The 21,548-nt window shown below is 48.4% G+C and overlaps 1 protein-coding gene across 1 annotated transcript in view; it reads right to left on the minus strand.

Moving 5' to 3' along the window:
* Nucleotides 1-343: 343 nt before the first annotated feature.
* The window catches only part of LANCL3 (LanC like family member 3), a 28,992-nt gene continuing 7,787 nt past the window's right edge, over nucleotides 344-21,548 (minus strand). Inside the window, exons 3-6 of the mRNA XM_078616211.1 lie at nucleotides 14,098-14,221; nucleotides 9,566-9,763; nucleotides 1,146-1,353; nucleotides 344-675 (exon numbers count right to left, since the gene is read on the minus strand). Coding sequence (XP_078472337.1) covers nucleotides 513-675; nucleotides 1,146-1,353; nucleotides 9,566-9,763; nucleotides 14,098-14,221 — 693 coding nt within the window. The 3' untranslated portion in view covers nucleotides 344-512. The remainder of the gene's footprint in view (nucleotides 676-1,145; nucleotides 1,354-9,565; nucleotides 9,764-14,097; nucleotides 14,222-21,548) is intronic.

Raw genomic sequence — 21,548 nt, forward strand, 5'->3', positions numbered from 1 at the left:
GAAGAAACCACGGGGAGAGAGACACCGTGGCACCCTCTTCTTGGTTCTTACGGTAAAGTCACGTAGAAGGGAAATAATAAAATATTAAAAATAAAACATCATAAAATAAATCTCACGACGTTTCGGCCACAATGCAAGCAGCCGTCCTCAGGTGAAGAACAGGTCTGTCGGAAAAACAGCGTCTGAATGAACACCACCAAGCTTGGCTTGAGTATTTCTCATTCAGACGCTGTCTATCCGACAGACCTGTTCTTCACCTGAGGGCGGCTGCTTGCGTTGTGGCCGAAACGTCGTGAGAATTATTTTATTATGTTTTATTTTAATTATTTTATTACTTCCCTTCTACGTGACTTTACCGAAAGAACCAAGAAGATGAATCCCTGCAGTCACGAAATCTTTAAACCGTGGCACCCGTTAACATCTCGCCAGCGTGGCACAGACTTTCACCTTCCTTATGCGTGGCGTCATTTCTCGCTCTGCGCCACAAAGTAGCGGCCACGGTGCACTTGACCTCACGGCGTGAAGACACTGAATATGGGGAACTCGGCTTTATCCGGCTGCAGCAAATCGAGGAAGAAGCAAGCTGTTCCGGCCAGGCCTTCGAAGAGGCTGAACGGGGCGTCCAACGGCTGTGACCCCGCCTTGAACTCCTCGGAGAACATGAACTCCGCAAACCTGCAGCAAACACAAAGTCGCCCCGTATGGCCTTTAGCGGATTGTTGGGGCAAACGGTGCTAGCGGGGAAGCTATGAAAGCCGGCATGGAACACGAAACAATAACGTCGATATAGCAGAGGACGCGTACAGGGTCCATAATGTGCAGGTACAAATTTCAGCATTTGGCGATGTTTTGGCCAACACTGGTTACACCGTACGCACGAGTGCGTGTGTGTATTTTTGGCACGGTAGGGGGCACAGCTGGTGCATCTGCCAGTCATCTCAGTCAACCCAGGGCACCTGTCAGCGAACCTTCGACACGTCACGTGGCCTCAAAGTGCACTTGGCCTGGCACAGGCGCCGTGGTGACGTAACCGTCACTTAGTGGTGAACGGCGGTTGTATTGGTATTGGTGTTTTTACTTGTCGTTTTGCTGCGCTTCTTACAATCCGGAGAGCACGCATGCACGCGCGTGTGTGCCGACTTTACCTATGCGCGCGGTACAGGTACTTGGGGTCTCCCGTGAGCCGGTGGAGCAGCAGGAAGACGTAGGCGCTCCCGGCCACTCCGTGACAGATGCCCGGCCCCTTCTTCAGAAGGCCCCGTCGCCAGGCGGTCTCGGCGCAGTGCACGCACACCGCCAGGTAGCGTGCCTCGCCCGACAGCAGGTACGCCTTGGCAAACACGTACGCCACACCTGTGGGAGCACCGCAGCAAAGCGTGGAGTGACCTTTGCACGGTCAGTGACCTTCACAAGGCCAGTGATCTTCACGCAGTCAGTGATCTTCACACAGTCAGTGACCTTCACAAGGTCAGTGATCTTCACACAGTCAGTGATCTTCACACAGTCAGTGACCTTCACAAGGTCAGTGACCTTCACATAGTCAGTGATCTTCACACAGTCAGTGACCTTCAAAAGGTCAGTGACCTTCACAAGGCCAGTGACCTTCACACAGTGACCTTCACAAGGTCAGTGACCTTCACACAGTCAGTGATCTTCACAAGGCCAGTGACCTTCACACAGTGACCTTCACAAGTTCAGTGACCTTCACAAGTTCAGTAACGTCCACAGTCAGTGACCTTCACAAGGTCAGTAACGTTCACAGTCAGTGACCTTCACAAGGCCAGTGACCTTCACAAGGCCAGTGACCTTCACACAGTCAGTGACCTTTACAAGGTCAGTAACTTTCACAGTCAGTGACCTTCACAAGTTCGGTGACCTTCACAAGGTCAGTAACGTCCACACAGTCAGTGACCTTCACAAGATCAGTAACTTTTACACAGTCAGTGACCCTCACAAGTTCAGTGACCTTCACAACAGTCCGTGACCTTCACATGGTCAGTGACCTTCACAAGGTCAGTGACCTTCACTCGACCAAACGAGGCCCCGTGCAGACCGAGAGCTGAGCATCATTCTTACTGCAAGCGTCGAAAAGTGTAAGGGGTGAGCACACACCCCTGCCTCACCCACGTCACCGACCGGTGCAGAAGTCGGAGAGCGAAAGGCCTCGCAATTCCGCAGTGCAAGCCAAGCCAATCAGAGCAATGATCTTTTGCCTTCACTTCGCGAGAGATGCAGGACCTACTGGAGTCTGCCTCCCGATGCATCCGAGCGAACGCCCACTTCAGACCGACACCCTTGCCCAAACGCCTCGATAAATACGTTAGTCGATTAAACTTGTCCGCGAACACATTTGCCATAAAAGCTGACGAGGACAAGAAATAGAAAAAAAAGAATCGGTCGTCCAGAGCACCACCATGGAGCGTATTACGACTCAATTGCCGATTCACAAATTCTTTCGAATGCGGCACCATCCCAGCGGTGCGCTCCGCTACTGCCGATGCAATTATCTGACTCAACCACTTCAATGTACAATCTACAGCTGTTGCTCAGCATTCGGCATCAGCGGCACGGCGAGAAATACGAGAACGGCGCGCGTGCTCACCACAGCGGGCACCAAAATGTCACGAACACATTTCGATGAGCAGGTTTATCATTCACAATTTAATGCTGTTTATCTGCCCATGCTTTTGCCTAAATAGATCAACAATTATCGTGGGTAAGGAAAGATCTCGCCACAAGAGCACGCTTCTCCGAACCCGAAGCAATTTAATCTCCGGGCGTTTCGACAGCCAATCGCGAGACTGCTCATTCACGTCAGTCCACGCTCCAGTTTCCTCTGGTCAACTTCCAGCGGTGAACGTTTCTGTGTTTGTCAGGAGTTGTTTTTGTTGTTGTTCTGGAACTGTGCACCCGGATCACCGCCACAGTGACGCTCCAGTCTCAGCAGCTCTCAGGCATGGACTCTATGACCACGGTGGCGAGATGTTAACTACCTCGCCCGATAAACAGGAGGTCGTGGGTTCGATCCCGATCCTGACGGTTGCTGTGTATTTGGAGTTTGCGTGTTCTCCCCGTGGTCGTGTGGATTTTCTGCGGGTGCTCCGGTTTATCCCTCCACATTTAGAAACATGCATTTAGATTATTTGGCTGATATACATTTCCACGTGATAAGGCCACTTCGTTGAGCTTTCATTTGTGGCCAGGTCGCTTCTGAAAAAGAGCTATATAGCTCAGTGGGCCTTACCTGGTAAAATAAAAAAAATAGTTTTATAGTTCATAACATTGCCCTGCATCACTTCTCATGTTGGTCCACCTCACCTTGAGTCTTCCCCAGCCAGGAGTTGTGTGTATGTTGTATGTGTGTGTGTTGTATGTGTGTATGTTGTATGTGTGTATCTTGTATGTGTGTATGTTGTATGTGTGTATGTTGTTTGTGTGTATGTTGAACTTATTAGGTACCATACATAGCCAACCGCGCTAATCGGAGGTCAGGGGAAAGGACAACAAACTAAACACTAGAAAAGCAGTTCTGAAGAAACGAGTTTTGAATCTAGGTTTAAAGTGCATTGCTCCAGTGGCTTCCTAATATCGAAAGGATGAGCGTTCCAGACGGCTTCAGAAGCGCATCTGAAAGCGTGCAATGACCTTCACAAGTTCAGTGACCTTCACAAGGTCAGTAACCTCCACACAGTCAGTGACCCTCACAAGTTCAGTGACCTTCACAACAGTCCGTGACATTCACATGGTTAGCCAAAAGCCGATGCGAGGATGACCGGAGTTTGCTTGATGGTTTATGCTCCTTGAAGACATCAGCAATGTATTGTGGTTCATTTTTGGCAATGACGTTGTGTGTAATGAGTCCGACCTTAGAACGTTTTTGTTCGGCAACCGGAAGCCAATGCAGCTCAGCAAGCACTGGACCTACGTAGTCGGATCTTGAAATATCCGTCACGACACATGCCAAAGAATTGAACTCACAATTGGGACCTCTGCTGGTCTTACCAAATGAGATCTGCTGTATATAGGACATTTCTAAATTGTCATATAACATCTTATTCTTCGCATGGCTGATGGTGATGTAGAGCCACAGCTATAATTTTACAACTATAATTTTCGAGTGGGAGATGCCAGCCTTCACGCGACCTACTCCGTTAATTGAGAAATGGTGAGTGATGCCATCATCAACCCGACGATTGAACATTGATCATCAATCTCTCGGTCTGCAGAGCAACATCTCAAGCGATATGAAATTCGAATTAAATTGACAATTACGATGATTAATTTACAGGCGTTTGACAATCCACTGCTGAATGAGGGCCTCCCCACATCATGTCGGTCATAGTGGTTGCTTGACCACAATCTCAATTTTGGAGCTTTCGTGACTGCAGGAATTATTCTTTGGTTCTTTCAGTTAAGTCACGTATAAATATAAAATAATACTTCGCCTTGCTGGTCAGCACGGGCTGGTGAAGGCAGATGCCCAGGAATGGTTCAGAAATCACTCGCAACTGATGTTTCCCGTGGCCGGCAATACGAACCCAGGTCGCCGGGTTCATAGTGCAGTGCACAAACCACTCTGCCACTGCTAAACGACATTATTAAGATTATTATTGAGTTTAAAGTGGAGAGTTTTTTAGGTTAGATCACATGGCCAACTAGTAAGGTTTGTCATGTAAACAAAAGTGGCAATTCGTTACTAGTACAGCACACCGCCTGTGTATTGGAGAGTAAACTATAAACATTTAAAATTTAAACGAATTGGCACGTTTTGTATACGTGTAATAAGAGCCTATGTCGGATTCACGTGGTGATCGGCTTTGCCGGTCCCGCTTTATAGCCAATGGGGGGAGAGCCTGGTTGCATGGCCTCGGCGTGATCACGGGATGTCAGTTAGGTGATTGGTTTTGCTGGTCTTGGCCTCAGCCAATGGGAAGACAAGTCAGGGGCGTGGTCCCAGGAGTTGATGGGGAATCTGGAACATTCGGCGCAGGCTGTTGAGGATTGGCTGGAGTGTACCACGTGACCCAGGCGTTAAATAAGGGGAGAGAGGAGAGACACGTGGTCAGACACGGAACGAAGAGAGAGAGAGAGGGGCCACGCGCGAGTGGGGCTCCGGGTGCCACGTGGCGGTGTGTCTCTGGTGGCTGTCTGCCCGCTTCCTGTTGCCGGCCAGCAACGGGGAGTGTTTGTGAACTGCAAGAAGTGAAATAAAAGGACCAGCGTGTTATTACATACGTGACAAACTTTACAAGTTGGCTGTGTCGGGTGGTGGCGGGTTTAACGACACTTTTATATTTACGCGATCTAACCCCAAAAAAACCTCTTATGGATGATGATTATTATTATGGATGATGATTCATATAAACAGAGGGCTTGTCGTTAAATAAAACAAAAATATAAATTTGCCTAATTCTTTATACAGAGTCTTGGTGTTTTGAGTTCAGTCCGACTCACAAGACAAACACACGACTTTGCTCCGCTCTCCGTTAATGTATAATGTATACCTTGGTAAGCCGCGCCCGTTTATGGACCAAATCAGGCCGGACCAAAGTGCCCAGTAATTGAATGGCCCGAAAAAGCACACTCAATCCACTTGCCCGTTAATCCGCGCGCGGTCACCGGGGCTCGCCGCGCGCCGTTGCCGTGCGAGCGCGTGCCGGCGAGTCGCCGCGCTTTAAATCGCGACGAACCTGGCAGCAAAACGGCGCTGGTGGCTGTGAAACGCGGTTTGGGTGAATTGCGAGCACCGCACCCGTGCGATGCCACGACCATCGTCGGCGTGCGGGGAGGTTGATGCGCACGATCCCACCCCCCCCACGCCCAAGTAAGTCACTCCGGGAATAATTATTCAGATTCCCTTTCAGGGTCATAATCATTATCTCCGTGGTCAATATTGGCTCATTAATGCCAAGAGACCACTTGAGGTCAGCGCTAAGTCCTTATCCACTTCTGCCAGTCGTTCTTTCAAATGGCTTTTCTCTCAAGGACACTCGTGCGCTCAGTATGCATGATTACCGTTCCGGCGGTATGGATTGGCGAATCAATTTCTGAAATCCTCGCTGCTTCTTCCCCATCGCAATGTTCCCTTCCGACAAATTGCGTGGTCAATGCTGCCGCACTGGCGGTGGTGCACAAGCACAAATATCAACAAATAAACTCAATACGCTCCGTCAATAACAACATCCTTAAAAGGAAAAAATAGCAGGTGGCAAAGAAGGGCCATTGCCTGAAACGTCGACAAATTCTAAATTTGTATTTTAAGGTCACAGCATTATTGACGAATGTGTTGGAGTGTTTTTTTTGTTCATTCTAAGAGAGTTTTGGTTTGCGCCAATCACTGCAATGACAACTCAGAATGATGGAAACACGACGCTGTGATGCTACGATACTTGATATAATTTTAAACCCCACGATAATCGTGTCATCCGTTTTGCAAAACATCATCGTTTCGTGGTTATCATTACTCCCTTTTTCATATTTTATTTCCTGATATAAAAAAAATGTGAAATGACAAATGTGACAATTAATTTCATAAATAACTGCATGACGCTTCGTGAAACGTTATTTTCGGAGGAATTGCCGAACGTGCCGGTTAAATAACGTCATAATTTGCCGACAGAATTTGCGTGATAAGCATTGTCGATTGTAAAGTTACAAAGCTCATGTTGGGATATGAAGAAGGGCTATGGCCCAAAACATCACCTACTGTATGTATTTTTTTTCTTTTAAAGCCACACTATTATTCACGTGAGATAATATCGTGAATTATATTCTCTTATAATCTTGCGTATGGCGGCAATATGCTCAGGAGCTAAATGCCAATGTGGAGATCTGCTCGCCAGGATAAGAGGGCTTTGGGGAAGAGTTCGTTTTTTTCTGGTGATCTTCCTCCGTTGAAGGAGCGTAGACGAAAGTGGGTTTACTATTTGGTCCACTGTGGCTTTGTCTTAAATGTTTGCCTGTGTATCCCTATGAGTATATATACATCTATATATGTCTCTATGTATCGCTCTGAGTTTCCATGCATCTCTATGTGTCTCTACGTATCTGTATCAATATCTACGTCTCTCTGTGGGTTCAATACATGGTCCCTAGCTTGGGTTGCGTGGCCACAATCGCAATTATATGCACAAATTAAAATTGACGCTGGTAGCATGAGTTCGGTAACTTTTACAAACGGTTTCACCAATCATCTTACAATGGGACCTTATAATGGGCAGTGCCTGACCTGCTACGTAAACATCCGATGGAGCTGTAAAGGACGATCGCAAATGCTATTTCATTCATTCATTCGTGTCTTCCACGGGTAGGGCCCACAATACCTTTTGGGCACGTGTGTTTTTTTTCCGTAGGCGAGATTGAAATTGCGTGCCTATTTGTGGCGACACCACAAAAAATAATCCAAACGCACGACTGCAACCTCCCTCACCCTCGCCACTCGAAGGAAACCCAAATGTAGGGGATGCGATGCAGTCCAGCCAGGGAAGAAGAAATGGTGTTGTAAATGTTGTGGGTTTACTCTCAAACAAGCCGGTGTGCTGTCCTTGTAATTAATATAATTGTAAATGTTGTGGGTTTACTCTCCAACACACCGGTGGGCTGTACTAGTAGCGAATTGGCATGTTTTTTTACTTGACAAACCTTACTTATAGGCTGTATCAGGTGGTGGCGGATTAAACGACACATTTATATTTACGCGATCTAACCCAAAAGCCTCTATTATGGAAAACTGGTATTGCCACAGTCAATACTTGAACCAGCAGTGGGCAGATTTTTAAAAAAGAAAGATTTTGCACCGTAGAATAATGCTGCACCAATTAAGAAAAACCCAACACATTCATCGATAGGAATGAATCGTGACCTTAAATTTAAAATATTTATAATATAATAGGTGACTGGTAGAATTAAGATAAACGGTTGCACATAGAAGAAGACCTGATTGCAGACGGTGATGAGAAGGGAACTGGCACTATTCGGACACGTGTAGAATGAACAACAACAGTACAATTAAAAGTGTGGTGTTGTTGTTGTTCGGAAAAAAATGTAAGGAACCGTAAAGAGAGGAAGACCTAACGGAGAATGGCTTAAAGACGACATCATAAGAGATTGGTGCCCTAAAAATGTGGCCCTACTTGAGCACATTTGCACTACAAGACAGAGAGGAAAGTGGAAACAAATGACGAACACCGACTACGGGCTCCCTGCGTATGGATAGTCATGATGATGATGACGATGATGTTGAATAGATGACGTTTCGGGCAACGGTTCTTCCTCACAACAGGTGTCTCTTTGTGTGCTCTGAAAAAAGGCCATTCTCCGAAACGTTGCCCATCATACACGTTTACCTTGTAAGGCCACACACGGAGTGTTATCGTTGACGAACTTGTTGGGTTTTTGTTTGTTATTTGTCCTTGTGCACCATTGTCAGCGCGGCAGCTGCAGCAGAAAAACACATTCCTGCGGAGGGAGCTGGTAGGAACGTTGGGTTGCTCGGTCAATGGCCAGGGTCAACGGCGGCGTGGTGTATTCCGCAAATATGCCCGACTGTGAGGGCGGGCACAAGCCGGCGTGAGTAGGTTAAACGTTGAGTTTTATAAGGGCACCACGGGGTGACCAGCCCCTCCCCACCCAGCCCCACCCCTTCCACCCCCCACCCAGCCCCTCTCCACCCTCCCTCCCCACCCAGCCCCTCCCCTCCCCACCCAGCCCCTCCCTGCACGACGGACGGACAGACACAATAATCCCCTGCGGGCTGGTGTAACCAGGAGGTTCCTACCAGTATAATTAGCACGAGATCGGGGCGTCACCATGGCCACAGGCGCTGATGCCACCGCACCTCTCTTACGCCTTGGACCACCACGATGATGATGAAGCTTGGAGCACCCAAGTGGGGTTCACAAGAAGTCGCGAACAAACGCCGCCGCCTCCTCGCAAAAGAGCCGACGACGCAGCAGATCCCTGGCGTGGGATCTTCCGTTATGTATTTCGAACTTCTTTCGCACCGTACGTAGCCACCTCATAAACCGTGGCAGCGACAGATGCGCATACTTTAGTACCTCCGATTAGCACGGTCGTCTACATGTGGTGCGAAAGGTCAATATACTTACAAATGTGCCTACGCACGCTGCCCCAGATGATAACATTGCGTTTATATAGTAGCGTAATTTATGCAACTGTATCACGCAACGCCACACAATCCACAAACACCGAGGCGCGTATAGAATAAGATTTTTGCAGGCAATTTTTTGTTTAAATGTACCTATTGGTGTTCATACGCGTGGGAGAACAACCCACGCATGCAGAGTCCACGCTTTCCTGTGCCGCCTTCTCTCTTCAGGCGGTGGCTCCATCCTTGACGACCCACCGCAAGGGAGTGTCACCGCATTTACGCGACCCACCGACCCTCGCTGCCGCCTCCACAGTGCTGGCATTCCAGGCCGCGTGCAACGTAGTCACCGCCACCGCCACCACCGCGACCGCCACCCAGCGTGCCCCTCGTGCCGGTCAAACTCGCGAGCTTGAGCCGACCGGTCAATTGATCGATCGGCCCGCGACGCACTCTGACCTGGCGCGCCGTGACACCAGTGGACCAGGCTCTTGTCGTGCGCCGCGGGCTCCATGAGCTCAGCCGCCCAGTTCCCGTCGCGCTCCTGCTCGGCCAGGAAGTCCAGGGTCCTCCACACGAGCTCTCGGTCTTCGGCGTCGAGGTGCTGCTGGTAGGAGAGCAGCATGAGGAGGATGGAGGAGAGGCCGTGAGCTGCGCCTGTAAACCACAGCGCCACCAGCACACGTGCGCGCTCTCACACGGCCCCATTAACGCATCGGACGCTCCGGTGCTCGGCTGCGCTGGTTGGTAAGGAAGCACCGGGCACACTCACTCGGTTTCCCAGTGGCTTAGTCCAGCATTAAATTCAGCCGAAGCTACATTTCGATTTAAAGCTTTCGTGACTGCAGGGATTCATCTTCTTGGTTCTTTCGGTAAAGTCACGTAGAAGGGAAGTAATACAATAATAAAAATAAACATAATAAAACAATTCTCACCGTCGAGTGTGACCGTGAGAATTGTTTTATTATGTTTTTTTTTTATTATTTTATTACTTCCCTTCTACGTGACTTTACCGAAAGAACCAAGAAGATCAGCCGAAGCTGTCAGGGGCTGAATTCCAGAAAATATTTTTTTTTTCCCTGCCAACTACCTCCCATTGTTGTTGGGTTGAGCCTGGGGTAGGGTTGGTGAGGGTGGGAGTGGGGAGTGTAGCTATGAAGTGTACAGGCGGTGCAACTGCACAGGACCAGCGGTCCCCGGAGGAGGCACAGGTGGGGCCCCCCAAACATTTCATTCTTTGCACCTGGGCGATTGGAGACTGATGCCGCTGCATTGCTATAAGGGGTCACTGCAGAGGGTGGAATTGTGTTTGTGGTTTGGGAGGCTTGGGCGCACACTCGTTGGATTTCCCGTGAGATGTCAGGAGAAATCATTCTACTTGTTCAAAGACAACAACAAAAACGACTCCTCAGCTCTTCGACGCGTTGCCAGGTCGTACCGCGTACTGTTCGTCACGATGTCCGGCGTTTCGCTCCACGTGCCGGGAGCTTCATCAGGAAGTGAACAAATCGGCTCGAGCGCTGCCGGCCGCTGCTGCCGTCTGATGTGGAACGGGGTGTATGGTGTCTATGGTACTTTACTCTTTGTTTTTTTTCGGTAAAGTCACGTAGGTATGAAAATAAAATAAATCACGACGTTTCGGGCGCAACACGAGCGTCCATCGTCAGGTGGTAAAGCATGATGGTACCTTTTTTGGCACTATCAAAAAATACTGAAAAAGAAGAATAGGCTTTACCCTTTCTAGCAATAAAACAGGTCTTAAGATTTAAATTTTGATTTAAAGCTTTCGTGACTGCAGGGATTCATATTCTTGGTTCTTTCGGTAAAGTCACGTAGAAGGGAAATAATAAAATAATATAAATATAAAACAATAAAAATTCTCACAACGTTTCGACTGCAACACAAGCAATCACACCTGATGATGATTGCTTGTGTTGCAGTCGAAACGTCGTGATAATTTTTTATTGTTTTATATTTATATTATTTCCCTTCTACGTGACTTTACCGAAAGAACCAAGAATATAGGTCTTAAGATGTTCAAACACCAAATAGATAGCTCTACGCAAGGCGTCATTTTTGATACTGCCAAAAAGGTGCCAAATATATTTTCCTGCTCGAGTTACAAATGTTGTAATACTTGCATTGTCTTTGGACTGTCCGCCTTTTGGCAATCTCTGGTCTGACACCGGTGAGACGAGGCCATGAAGAAGGCCGTCTCAGGTGTAGGCGAATCCGTTTCAAAGACGCTGCGTATATTATCAGAGCATGTTCGTTTTCATATTTTGCCACAAGCACGTGAGGCTAATGCACATCTGATGCCTTGCAAGAGGTTTCTATTTGGTGTTTGAACATCTTAACACTTCCTGTTTTATTGCCAGAAAGGGTGAAGCCTATTCAACTGCGAACGCCTGCACGGCTGGCTACGTACGGTGCAAAAGAAGTTCAACATACATACGTAGCCCCCCCCCCTCCCAATACGTTCCATTCATTGGCTACCACATTCAGATAAGCCCCTCCCCCCCTCCTCCCCTCTTAACTTGTATTTAAGAGCTTGTATCTTGGAATCTTTGCCTCACTTGATACAGTAAATCTAGCTGTGACGGTCCCACCTGATGACGAAGACTTGTGTTGCCTCCGAAACGTCGTGATTTATTATTTTATTTTATTTATATTATTACTTTTATTAATTAAAATTTCATTTTTTACCTACGTGACTTTACCGAAAAAACCTAAGAGTATGAATCCTTGCAGTCACGAAAGCTTCAAATCTAGAAATACATACGTAGGGTCCATACCCGGGCTAAGTCGGTCTCTCTCCTCTCTCGCGTCTTTCCCTGCCCTGACCCCTAGCGTTTAAACGCAATACGCTCTGCAAATTGTAATTGCTGGCGCTGTTGGTTTGTGAGTTGAAAACATGCCAGGCTGTTCGAGGAAGCGTGTCTCGTGTCGGTTGTCTGCAAATAAGATCGCATCACCTTTTGCGTTGAACGTGACTCTTATTTGTTGCCAGCCTGCGCTGGATTGTTCTGTCTGAATGAGTTTCTTCTCACGATCAACCCTCAAACGTGTTTCCCCGGACGACCATGCCACCAATAGCTTTTGGTTTTTTTTCAAAATGGAAAATGATGCCAAATCGTATAGTCCACTTCCCGCGGCCTTGTGGGTTCAAAAAGGTTGACAACCACTGATAGAGAGTGGTGGTTCTCAACATATTTTGGACCCACGTGCTACTGTCAATCCTCGAATCGTTCTCCAGGACCACCGTGCAGTAGAAAAGTTCGTGCTTTGTTACAAAAACAAAACAAGCGTTTCTACAGCAGTTCCACTTCCCACGGTCTTGTGGACCAGAGCCTGGAAACCGCTGCTCTGTAGATGAGGCTATAGGAGGTGTTCTATTCTCGATGTGTAGAATTGCAACTGCACACGTGGAAGACACGGACTGGGTAGTTTATGGGACGCGTGCCTAGGCGTTATGGATGCATTCTAGATTTGAAGTTTTCGTGACAGCAAGGATCGATACTCTTTGGTTCTTTCGGTAAAGTCACGTAGATGAAAATAATAATGAAATAAAAAAGTTCAAACAACTAAATTGTCTTTTAATTTAGTTGTTTTCACAATTTAGTTGTTTTAACTTTTTTTATTTTATTTTATTATTATTTTCACCTACGTGACTTTACCGAAAGAACCAAAGAGTGTTATGGGTGCACCTCGTGGACCATGTAACTTCAAAAATAAACTAGAATGTGGTGTATCTGCAATTCACAAACTCTCCAACAACAACGACAACACTGAATGGGTAAATCGCTTATAAATTAATCTCTTACACAGGTAATATATAAATCTCTCCATTGCCTGGCCCCACCGTATCTCGCTTCCCTCATCTCATACTCTTAGGTTTTTTCGGTAAAGTCACGTGGGTAACTTTACCGAAAAAAGCTAAGAGTATGAATTCTTGCAGTCACGAAAGCTTCAAATCTAGAATTCCCTCGTATCCTTTTATATCCCCTCCCGCCCGCTCTCAATCTCTCCTCCTATACTCCTAACCGTCCCCCCTTATCCTTGTGCACAATCCCCGTTTCCGATCCTTTTCCGTACTTGCCCCCTTGTACTGGAACAAACTTCCCCTCCACATTAAGTGAGCGTCCTCCCTGTCTCGTTTCCACTCCTCCCTCAAGACCCACCTCTTCTTCCCTGGCTCATCCTTCCCTCCATCCCAAGGTATCCACCGTAATTCCTGTACCCACTCACCTTCCTCCCCATACCCCATCCGTACTCACCATATAAATTTTAGCTCTATAAATATCAGATAAGGGAGCTGCTCTTCCTTGGCCATACGAAATGATCATCATTATCACAGGTGCTGGTGGCAGTGAAGTCCAATGGACACGACACTGAATGGGCAGCGACTGAGTTTGACACCAAGCCACTGGAGCCATGCACTTTTAAACTTAGATTGAAAACTCATTTCTTTGGAACTGCGTTTTGTGTTTAGTTTGTTGCCCTTCCCCCCGCACCTCCGACTAGCACGGTTGGCTATGTACGGTGCGAAAGAAGTTCAACGTAGATACATACAGACGATTCCTGGCTGGCGAAGACTCCAGGCAAGAAAAGGTGGAGCAAGATGAGAAGTGATGGCAGGGCAATGTTGTGGTCATAGTTCAACAAAATAAACACAAAGATCCCCCGTATAGCCTGAACAGACTGTCGGGGCAAGTGCTCTTAGCGAGCACCTATGAAGGCCGGCACGGCACACGAGGGGGTGGGTGGCCAACACTACACCCGGACGCCTTTCTCTCCCCAGTAGCGATGCTTACACACGTCACCAGGTACTCATTTGAGGCTGAGTCGACCTAGGGTACGCCCATGACTGGTTCAGATAATCGTCACGTGTGTGTCGCTCCCCACTAATATGTCAACAGACATGCATACATGCACTAGCCGTGTGTGGTAGCGCAGGTGCTCAGGTGAGAAGGGACTGCGATGCAACGTGCCGAGGTATTCGGTGCCGTAGTAGGCGTACATGAGAGGCACGGGCTTGCGTTTGCGTGCCGCGTACTCCTTGCCCGAGTCCACGATGGCCTGGCACACGGTGGAGGTCTCCTCGTCCGTCAGGATCTAGGGCACAAGATCAAAAGACACACACGCACAAGGCACCGAAGGATAGCGGTGGACATGAGGATTGCCACTCGGGTTGCAATCTATCCGAGTTTTGATCGGGTTTGACTCGGACAGTCCGGGATTGGCGTCTGTGTTCGGGTGGCAGGAGTTGATTTGTTCCGAGATCTGGCACCGATGTTGCGTTGAACTTTGTCAAAGTGGACTGCAGAGTTTTGATAACAGACTCAATTGCTGACCGAGAAATAAGATGGCAACTCGAGTGTATGCGATACGACAATACTACGATGTCGTACAATACGAAATCCCATGATAATCTAATCGTCAGTTTATAAAATATATATCATTATATCATGATTATCGGCACTAATTTAATTGTTTATGTATATTAAAAACAATTTTGATAATGTTTACGACAAAACGAACTCTATTATTAAACGTTGTAAATATATAATAATCACAAAATTAGTGCTTTGCAAAAGGTGTTTCGGAATGACTGATGGCATGGCAATTGTATAACGCCATCATTTGATCAATAGAGGTTTTTTTAAAGTGAGATCGCGTAAATCTAAATGTGTCGTTAAACCCGCCACCACCCGAAACTGGGGAGGGGCTGGGTGGGGAGGGGATTGTGGGGAGGGGCTGGTGGGGAGGGGCTGGGTGGGGAGGGTGGGGAGGGGCTGGGTGTTAGGGTGGGGAGGGTGGGGCTGGGTGGGGAGGGTGGGGCTGGGTGGGGGGTGGGAGGGGTGGGGCTGGGTGCGGAGGGGCTGGTCACCCCGTGGTGCCCTTATAAAACTCAACGTTTAACCTACTCACGCCGGCTTGTGCCCGCCCTCACAGTCGGCCACATTTGCGGAATACACCACGCCGCCGTTGACCCTGGCCATTGACCGAGCAACCCAACGTTCCTACCAGCTCCCTCCGCAGGAATGTGTTAGTGAACAGTTGTGTGCCTTATCAGCCACATCATGAACATTTTTATAATGACATGTGTCCAAGTGAAAGTGGCTTGCTGCTCTAATGCAGAATGAAATGCCGCTGATATCAGTGTCACAATCCAGACCCAGTGGTGCAAATTCCACATTACTATGGCACAGGGTCCATCATTTCGGATGAGGATGTAATTCCCCCCAGACACAGTTAAATCGCGATACAGCACTGAATTAAAATGTATAATTTACAGAAGAATAAAAAACCGGCCTAAAATGAAACCAAAAACATCACGCAAAAAAAATTAACCCGTAAAAACAAAGTTTCTCACTATAAATCCTTTATATGCGTGGCATCGGTTTTATTTTATTATTCATTTCTGTTTTTCTTGAGCAAGAGTTTCATTTTTATCACATTGGTATTTTAAATAAAATTTGAATTTTTTTTTCTCCCAAAAGTGGAAAATTTTTGAATTTTTTTTTCACGAAAATAAATTGTCACGCACAACGAGTCTGTGTGCAAAATGTCAGCTCGATTGGATCACGGGAAGTGGGTTAAAAAACGACCGAAAGATTTGCACGGTCGTAAGCGCGCAAGCAAGCAAGCAAGTGAACTTAATATAAAGGATTTATAAAGAACACGTTTCATACGCCCGTTCGAGAGATGTGACGATGTAATCCCGGCATACAAATCACAAACCCACGGTCGATGCGCTCCGTAATGTGAACTTATTTTCTCCTGCACGCCGGCGAATCTGGCGTGAAGGGAATGGACCTTAATCTTGATTTGAAGCTTTCGTGACTGCAGGAATCCATGCTCTTTGGTTCTTTCGGTAAAGTCACGTAGGTAGAAAATAAAATAAATCACGACGTTTCGATTGCAACACAAGCAATCATCATCAGGTGTGAAAACCACAGCAAGAACATGTTTAAAAAAACAAAATGCTAATTTTCTTGCTGTGGTTTTCACACCTGATGATGATTGCTTGTGTTGCAATCGAAACGTCGTGAAAATGTTATTGTAAATTTTTTATTATTTTATTATTTCCCTTCTACGTGACTTTACCGAAAGAACCAAGAATATTTCGATTTAAAGCTTTCGTGACTGCAGGGATTCATCGTCTTGGTTCTTTCGGTAAAGTCACGTAGAAGGAAAATAATAAAATAATAAAAATAAAACATAATAAAATTATTCTCACGACGTTTCGGCCACAACGCTTGCGTTGTGACTTTACCGAAAGAACCAAGACGATGAACCAAGAATATGTTTAAAAAGGTTTGAAATGTGTGTACTCAACCCCATTTCAAACCTTTTTAAAACAGTCTGCCTCAGCAGCAGGCCATGCTTTCCCACCTGATGATGGACGCTTGTGTTGCGCCCGAAACGTCGTGATTTATTTTATTTTATTTAATACCTACGTGACTTTACCGAAAGAACCAAAGATTAGGGAATGGGACCTGTTGCCACGGCAACCGGAGCAAATCGCTGGTTGCCATGGCGACGGCAACCCGGGCAAACAGCGGAACACGTGGCATTGGAGGTGTCGTTCCTCATCCGTGACCACTCTAGGATACAATTGCCGTATACACACAGGGATGTATACACACAGGGACATACACACACAGGGATATACATACACAGGGATATACACACACAGGGATATACACACAGGGATATACACACACAGGGACATACACAGACAGGGATATACACACAGGGATATACACACAGGGACATACACACACAGAGTGATATACACACAGGGATATACACACACAGGGACATACACATACAGGGACATACACACAGGGATATACACACACAGGGATATACACACACAGGGACATACACACACAGGGATATACACACACAGGGACATATACACACAGGGATATACACACACGGTGACATACACACACAGGGATATACACACGGTGACATACACACACGGTGACATACACACACAGGGATATACACACACGGTGACATACACACACAGGGACATACACACACAGGGATATACACACACAGGGATATACACACACAGGGATATACACACAGGGATATACACACACAGGGATATACAACAACAACAACAACAACCGCCATTCGCCACTAAGTGGCGGTGACGTCACCACGACGCTTGTGCCAGGCCATGTGCACCCTGAGGCCACGTGAAGTGTCGAACGCCCGCTGACAGGAGGTCACGGGGCAGACCCAGGTGCCACGGGTCGACTGACCGGATATACACACAGGGACATACACACACAGGGATATACACACAGGGATATACACACACAGGGATATAAATACACGGTAATCCCTCGTTATTCACGAACGTGCTATCCGCGATTTTGGCTGTCCGCGTAAAAGCATCTGGAACTCTTCACGATTGCATAGACACAGAGAGAGAGAGATAAAGTGACGAGATAAAGTGATGGTAGATAAAGAGACTGTTATACTGGTAGGAACGAAGTGGACCAGACCACCAATAGATTATATCGTCCGTCCGTCCGTCTGCGTCCGTTTGTCCGTCCGTCCGTATGTCCGACAAGATGGCCGCCCGCTCCCCCTGCGATCTGTGAATTAAACAAGATGGCCGTCGCTTCCGGCGCCTCACGGCGAAACTTTTTGATCGACTGACTATGGGCGAACTCATTTATTCTGGTGGGTGAACAGTGGCGGGGAGGGGTGGAGGAGGAATTGATGATAAAAACAAACTTGCACCATCGTTACAGCTGCCGCGACGAGAGATGTGGGAGGAGAAGCGGCGACCGCTGCCTTGCAGGTGAGAGGTGCGTGTGTGTGTGTGCGCGTGTGTGCGCGTGCGTGCGTGTGTGTATGTGTGTGTGTGTGCGTGTGTATGCGCGTGTGTGTGTGTGTGTTTGCGTGCGTGCGTGTGCGTGTGTATGCGCGTGTGTGTGCGTGTCTGTGTGTGCGTGTATATGTGTGACTGTGTGCGTGTGTGCGTGCGTGTGTGCGTGTCCGGCCCACTCGAGCGGCGTGATGAATGGGCGCTATTGGGCTTCGGATCGTTATTCACGGCGAACTGGAAGCGTAGCAACACAACTTCATTACGTGTGCGTGCACGTGTGTGTGTGTGCGTGCGGTGTGTATGTGCGTGTGTGCGCGTATGTGCGTGTGTGTGTGTGCGCGTGTGTGTGCGGTCGATATCCCTGTACCGGTATTAGTATTATTCCTACCAGCCCACCCTGCAGGGTCCTGTTTATGATAATTCCCATGTATTTAATAGCTTATTTTTTATAGTTATTTAATGCCAATATCATTATCTACGAAATGTTCTATTCGCGATCATCTCCGGAATGTATCCCTCGCGAATAACGAGGAACAGCTGTACTGTACAGGGATACATACATACAGTACACACATACAAGAAAGCATAGACAATAACTAAAGCGACATAGATTGTTGTGGAAAGTGCTGTTTGTGAGCACCTATGATAACCAACCCGAGGAGGTGGGTGTGGCAAGTATAGCGCTCGGCCACCTTTGTCTTCCCAGTGCTGATTCGTGTACATTGCAACCAGGTACTTATTCAAGGCATAGGTAGAGTTGTCAGCTATCCAGGTTTGACCCAAGCAGTCCTGGACAGTCCGGGAATTGGTATCTGAAACTAAACTAAACTTTTGTTCTTACCAGGTAAGGCCTACTGAGGTAAACAGCTCTTTTTCAGAAGTGACCTGGCCACAAATGATAGCTCAACGAAGTGGCTTATCGCGTGCAAATTTACACCAGCCAAATGTTCTAAATGCATGTTGCGTCTAAAATGTGGAGGGGAAAACCAGAGAACCCGGACAAAAATTCACACGACCACGGGGAGAGACATACAAACTCCAAATATACATACTCTTAGGTTTTTTCGGTAAAGTCACGTAGGTAAAAATAAATAATAAAACATAACAATAATATGAATTATAATGGAAATAAAATAATTATTATTTTATTTCTATTATTATTTCTACTTGCAGTCACGAAAGCTTCAAATCTAGAATCCAAATATATGTAATAAACGACTGGACCACGATGTCTGGCTCAGTGTCCTTTATTATTCGGTTCGTGCTGTACACCCACACGGCTGTCTTTACTCTGTAGCTTCTCCACGGTGCTGACTCCAATGTCGGCCCGATCCACAACAGCAGCTCCGCTGCTGTTTCTCTCACACAGCCCCCCTTGGCTGTACTCGCTGCTGCTCTTCTCCCTCCGCAGCTCTCACAGCTTCTTGCTCTCTCTCTCTCTCTCCGCAGCTCCTCCTGGCAGCCACACCGCTGCCTCTAACAAGCAGCCCCCTCTCTCTCTCTCTCCGCAGCTCCTCCTGGCAGCCACACTGCTGCCTCTAACACGCAGCCCTCCTGGCTGTCTCCTCTGCAGCTGCACACCACTCCGCAGCTTCCTCTTATCTTCGGGGTTGGCTCCCGATGGCCGTCGGCGCCCCCCCTCTCCACACTTGCCCGCGTGGCCTCACTCTTTTCCGCTCACACCCCGACTGACTCCTCCTTCCGGTTTACGCGCTTAAGGACCCCCTACCTTTCACCCACGTCACCTGGCTCCGCCTCCTCGTGACGTCACATCCGGAAGGTCGCTTTCGCCCGCATTACACCACCCTCCCCCATAGAAAAAACCCAGCCGACCTCGGCTGAACAACACCAAAGCGTAATGCGGTGAACCGACCTTCCCCCTTAAAGGACACTAAGCATGCAATATAACAACAAGAACAACACACAAGTAACATCGACGAACGTACGGAAGCATGCGATAAATACGACGGCAAGAACAAGAACAATAACAACATACAATCAACGAAACGTAAGCGATTTGGAACGAGTGCGGGTCGCCGGCCCGTCCCGGACGGTCGGCGGCCCGCTTGTAGAACGGGGACGCGATGGAACACGAGAAATGACAGGGGGTAATTCCCCTGCTGCGATTGGAAGTCCACCGACATCTCGTGTCCCTGACGAATCAGTCTTGGTCATATTCCGCGAATGCGCCTGCAGCGGGGTCGGAAGGGTCGCCGGGCTAGAAGGTCCCGCAGCCTTGGCAGGCGCCCTCCGAACAGGCCCACTCCTCCCCCGCGGTGTCACGGTCGGCCTGTCTGGAACAGGTACGACAGGCGCTCCAGCAAGATCAATGGACGCAGGCGGGGAAGAGTCAGAGTCAGCAGCAACAGACCCCGGCAAGGCAACATTGGGAGATGACGCATCACGTAGGGGAGCAACATATGGTTTCAACCGCGACGTATGAACAAACCAACGGCGAGAACCAAACAGAACGCGCGCCGACTGTGGATTGGGAACCTCAATGAGGCGCACAGGACCATGCCAAGGTTTGTGCAATTTAGGAGAGGTCCCCGGCCGCACCTGCGGGCAATGGAGCCAGGCCAGGTCTCCCACCTTCCAGGGGCACTCCCCCTCAGACCGCCGAGCATACCGCTCGTTCCGGGCCTGGGCTTTGGCCGTAGCCACGCGGGCGTTTTCCCGCGCCTCCGTAACCCGGCGAACCGTGTCCTGAATGTATTCAGGGAGTGGTTTACGAGGTCCCTTCACCCCAGTACCCAATTGCACATCCACCGGAGGCACGTTTTCCCGACCATACATAAGGTAAAACGGCGAATACCCTGTAGCCGCATGGGGCGTCATCCTGTACGCCGAAAGCACTCCGGGGATGTGCAGATCCCAATCTGATTGTTGTTCACTCACGGTATGGCAAAGCATGGCAGACAATGTCCTGTTCAGCCGCTCAACCATACCATCCGTCTGCGGATGGTATGGAGATGTCCGTATCTTCTTAGTCCCAAGGCCTGCGCACACTTCAGCCAATAATTTAGAAGAGAAATTTCGGCCCTGGTCCGTGAGGAGTCTCTCCGGCGCCCCCTTATCCATAATGTACCCAAACAAAAAGGCGTCGGTGATGGCCGCGGCCGACTGATCGGGCAACGGCCAGGCCATCGGCCAACGGGAGAGATACTCAACCCCTACCAGCAAATATTTATTTCCCCTCGCCGATGGTGGGAAGGGTCCCAATATGTCCAGTGCCACCAATTCATTGACTCGAGACACCTGAATCGACTGGAGAGGCGGCACGTAAGGATGTTTAGGCGGCTTACGCCGGGCGCATTCAGGGCACGCGCGCACGTGCCCTACGACATCTGTCGCCATGCCGTGCCAAAAATAATGACGTTGTAACGTCAACAAGGTCTTCTGCACCCCTAAATGTAAGAGAGTGTCACAATGGAGGGTTCTAATCAACTCGAATTGCAAGGACGTTGGTACCACCAGGCGCCAACGTTCCTGGAACCCCTCCCGCCACATAAGCAGACCATCTCGGAGAGCGGTTTGCGGCCCCACAGCCGTACTCGGACTCCCATTGTCCTTAGCAGACCG

The sequence above is a fragment of the Lampetra planeri genome, chromosome 50 (genome assembly GCF_965212315.1).
Source record: "Lampetra planeri chromosome 50, kcLamPlan1.2.h2, whole genome shotgun sequence".
NCBI lineage: Eukaryota > Metazoa > Chordata > Hyperoartia > Petromyzontiformes > Petromyzontidae > Lampetra > Lampetra planeri.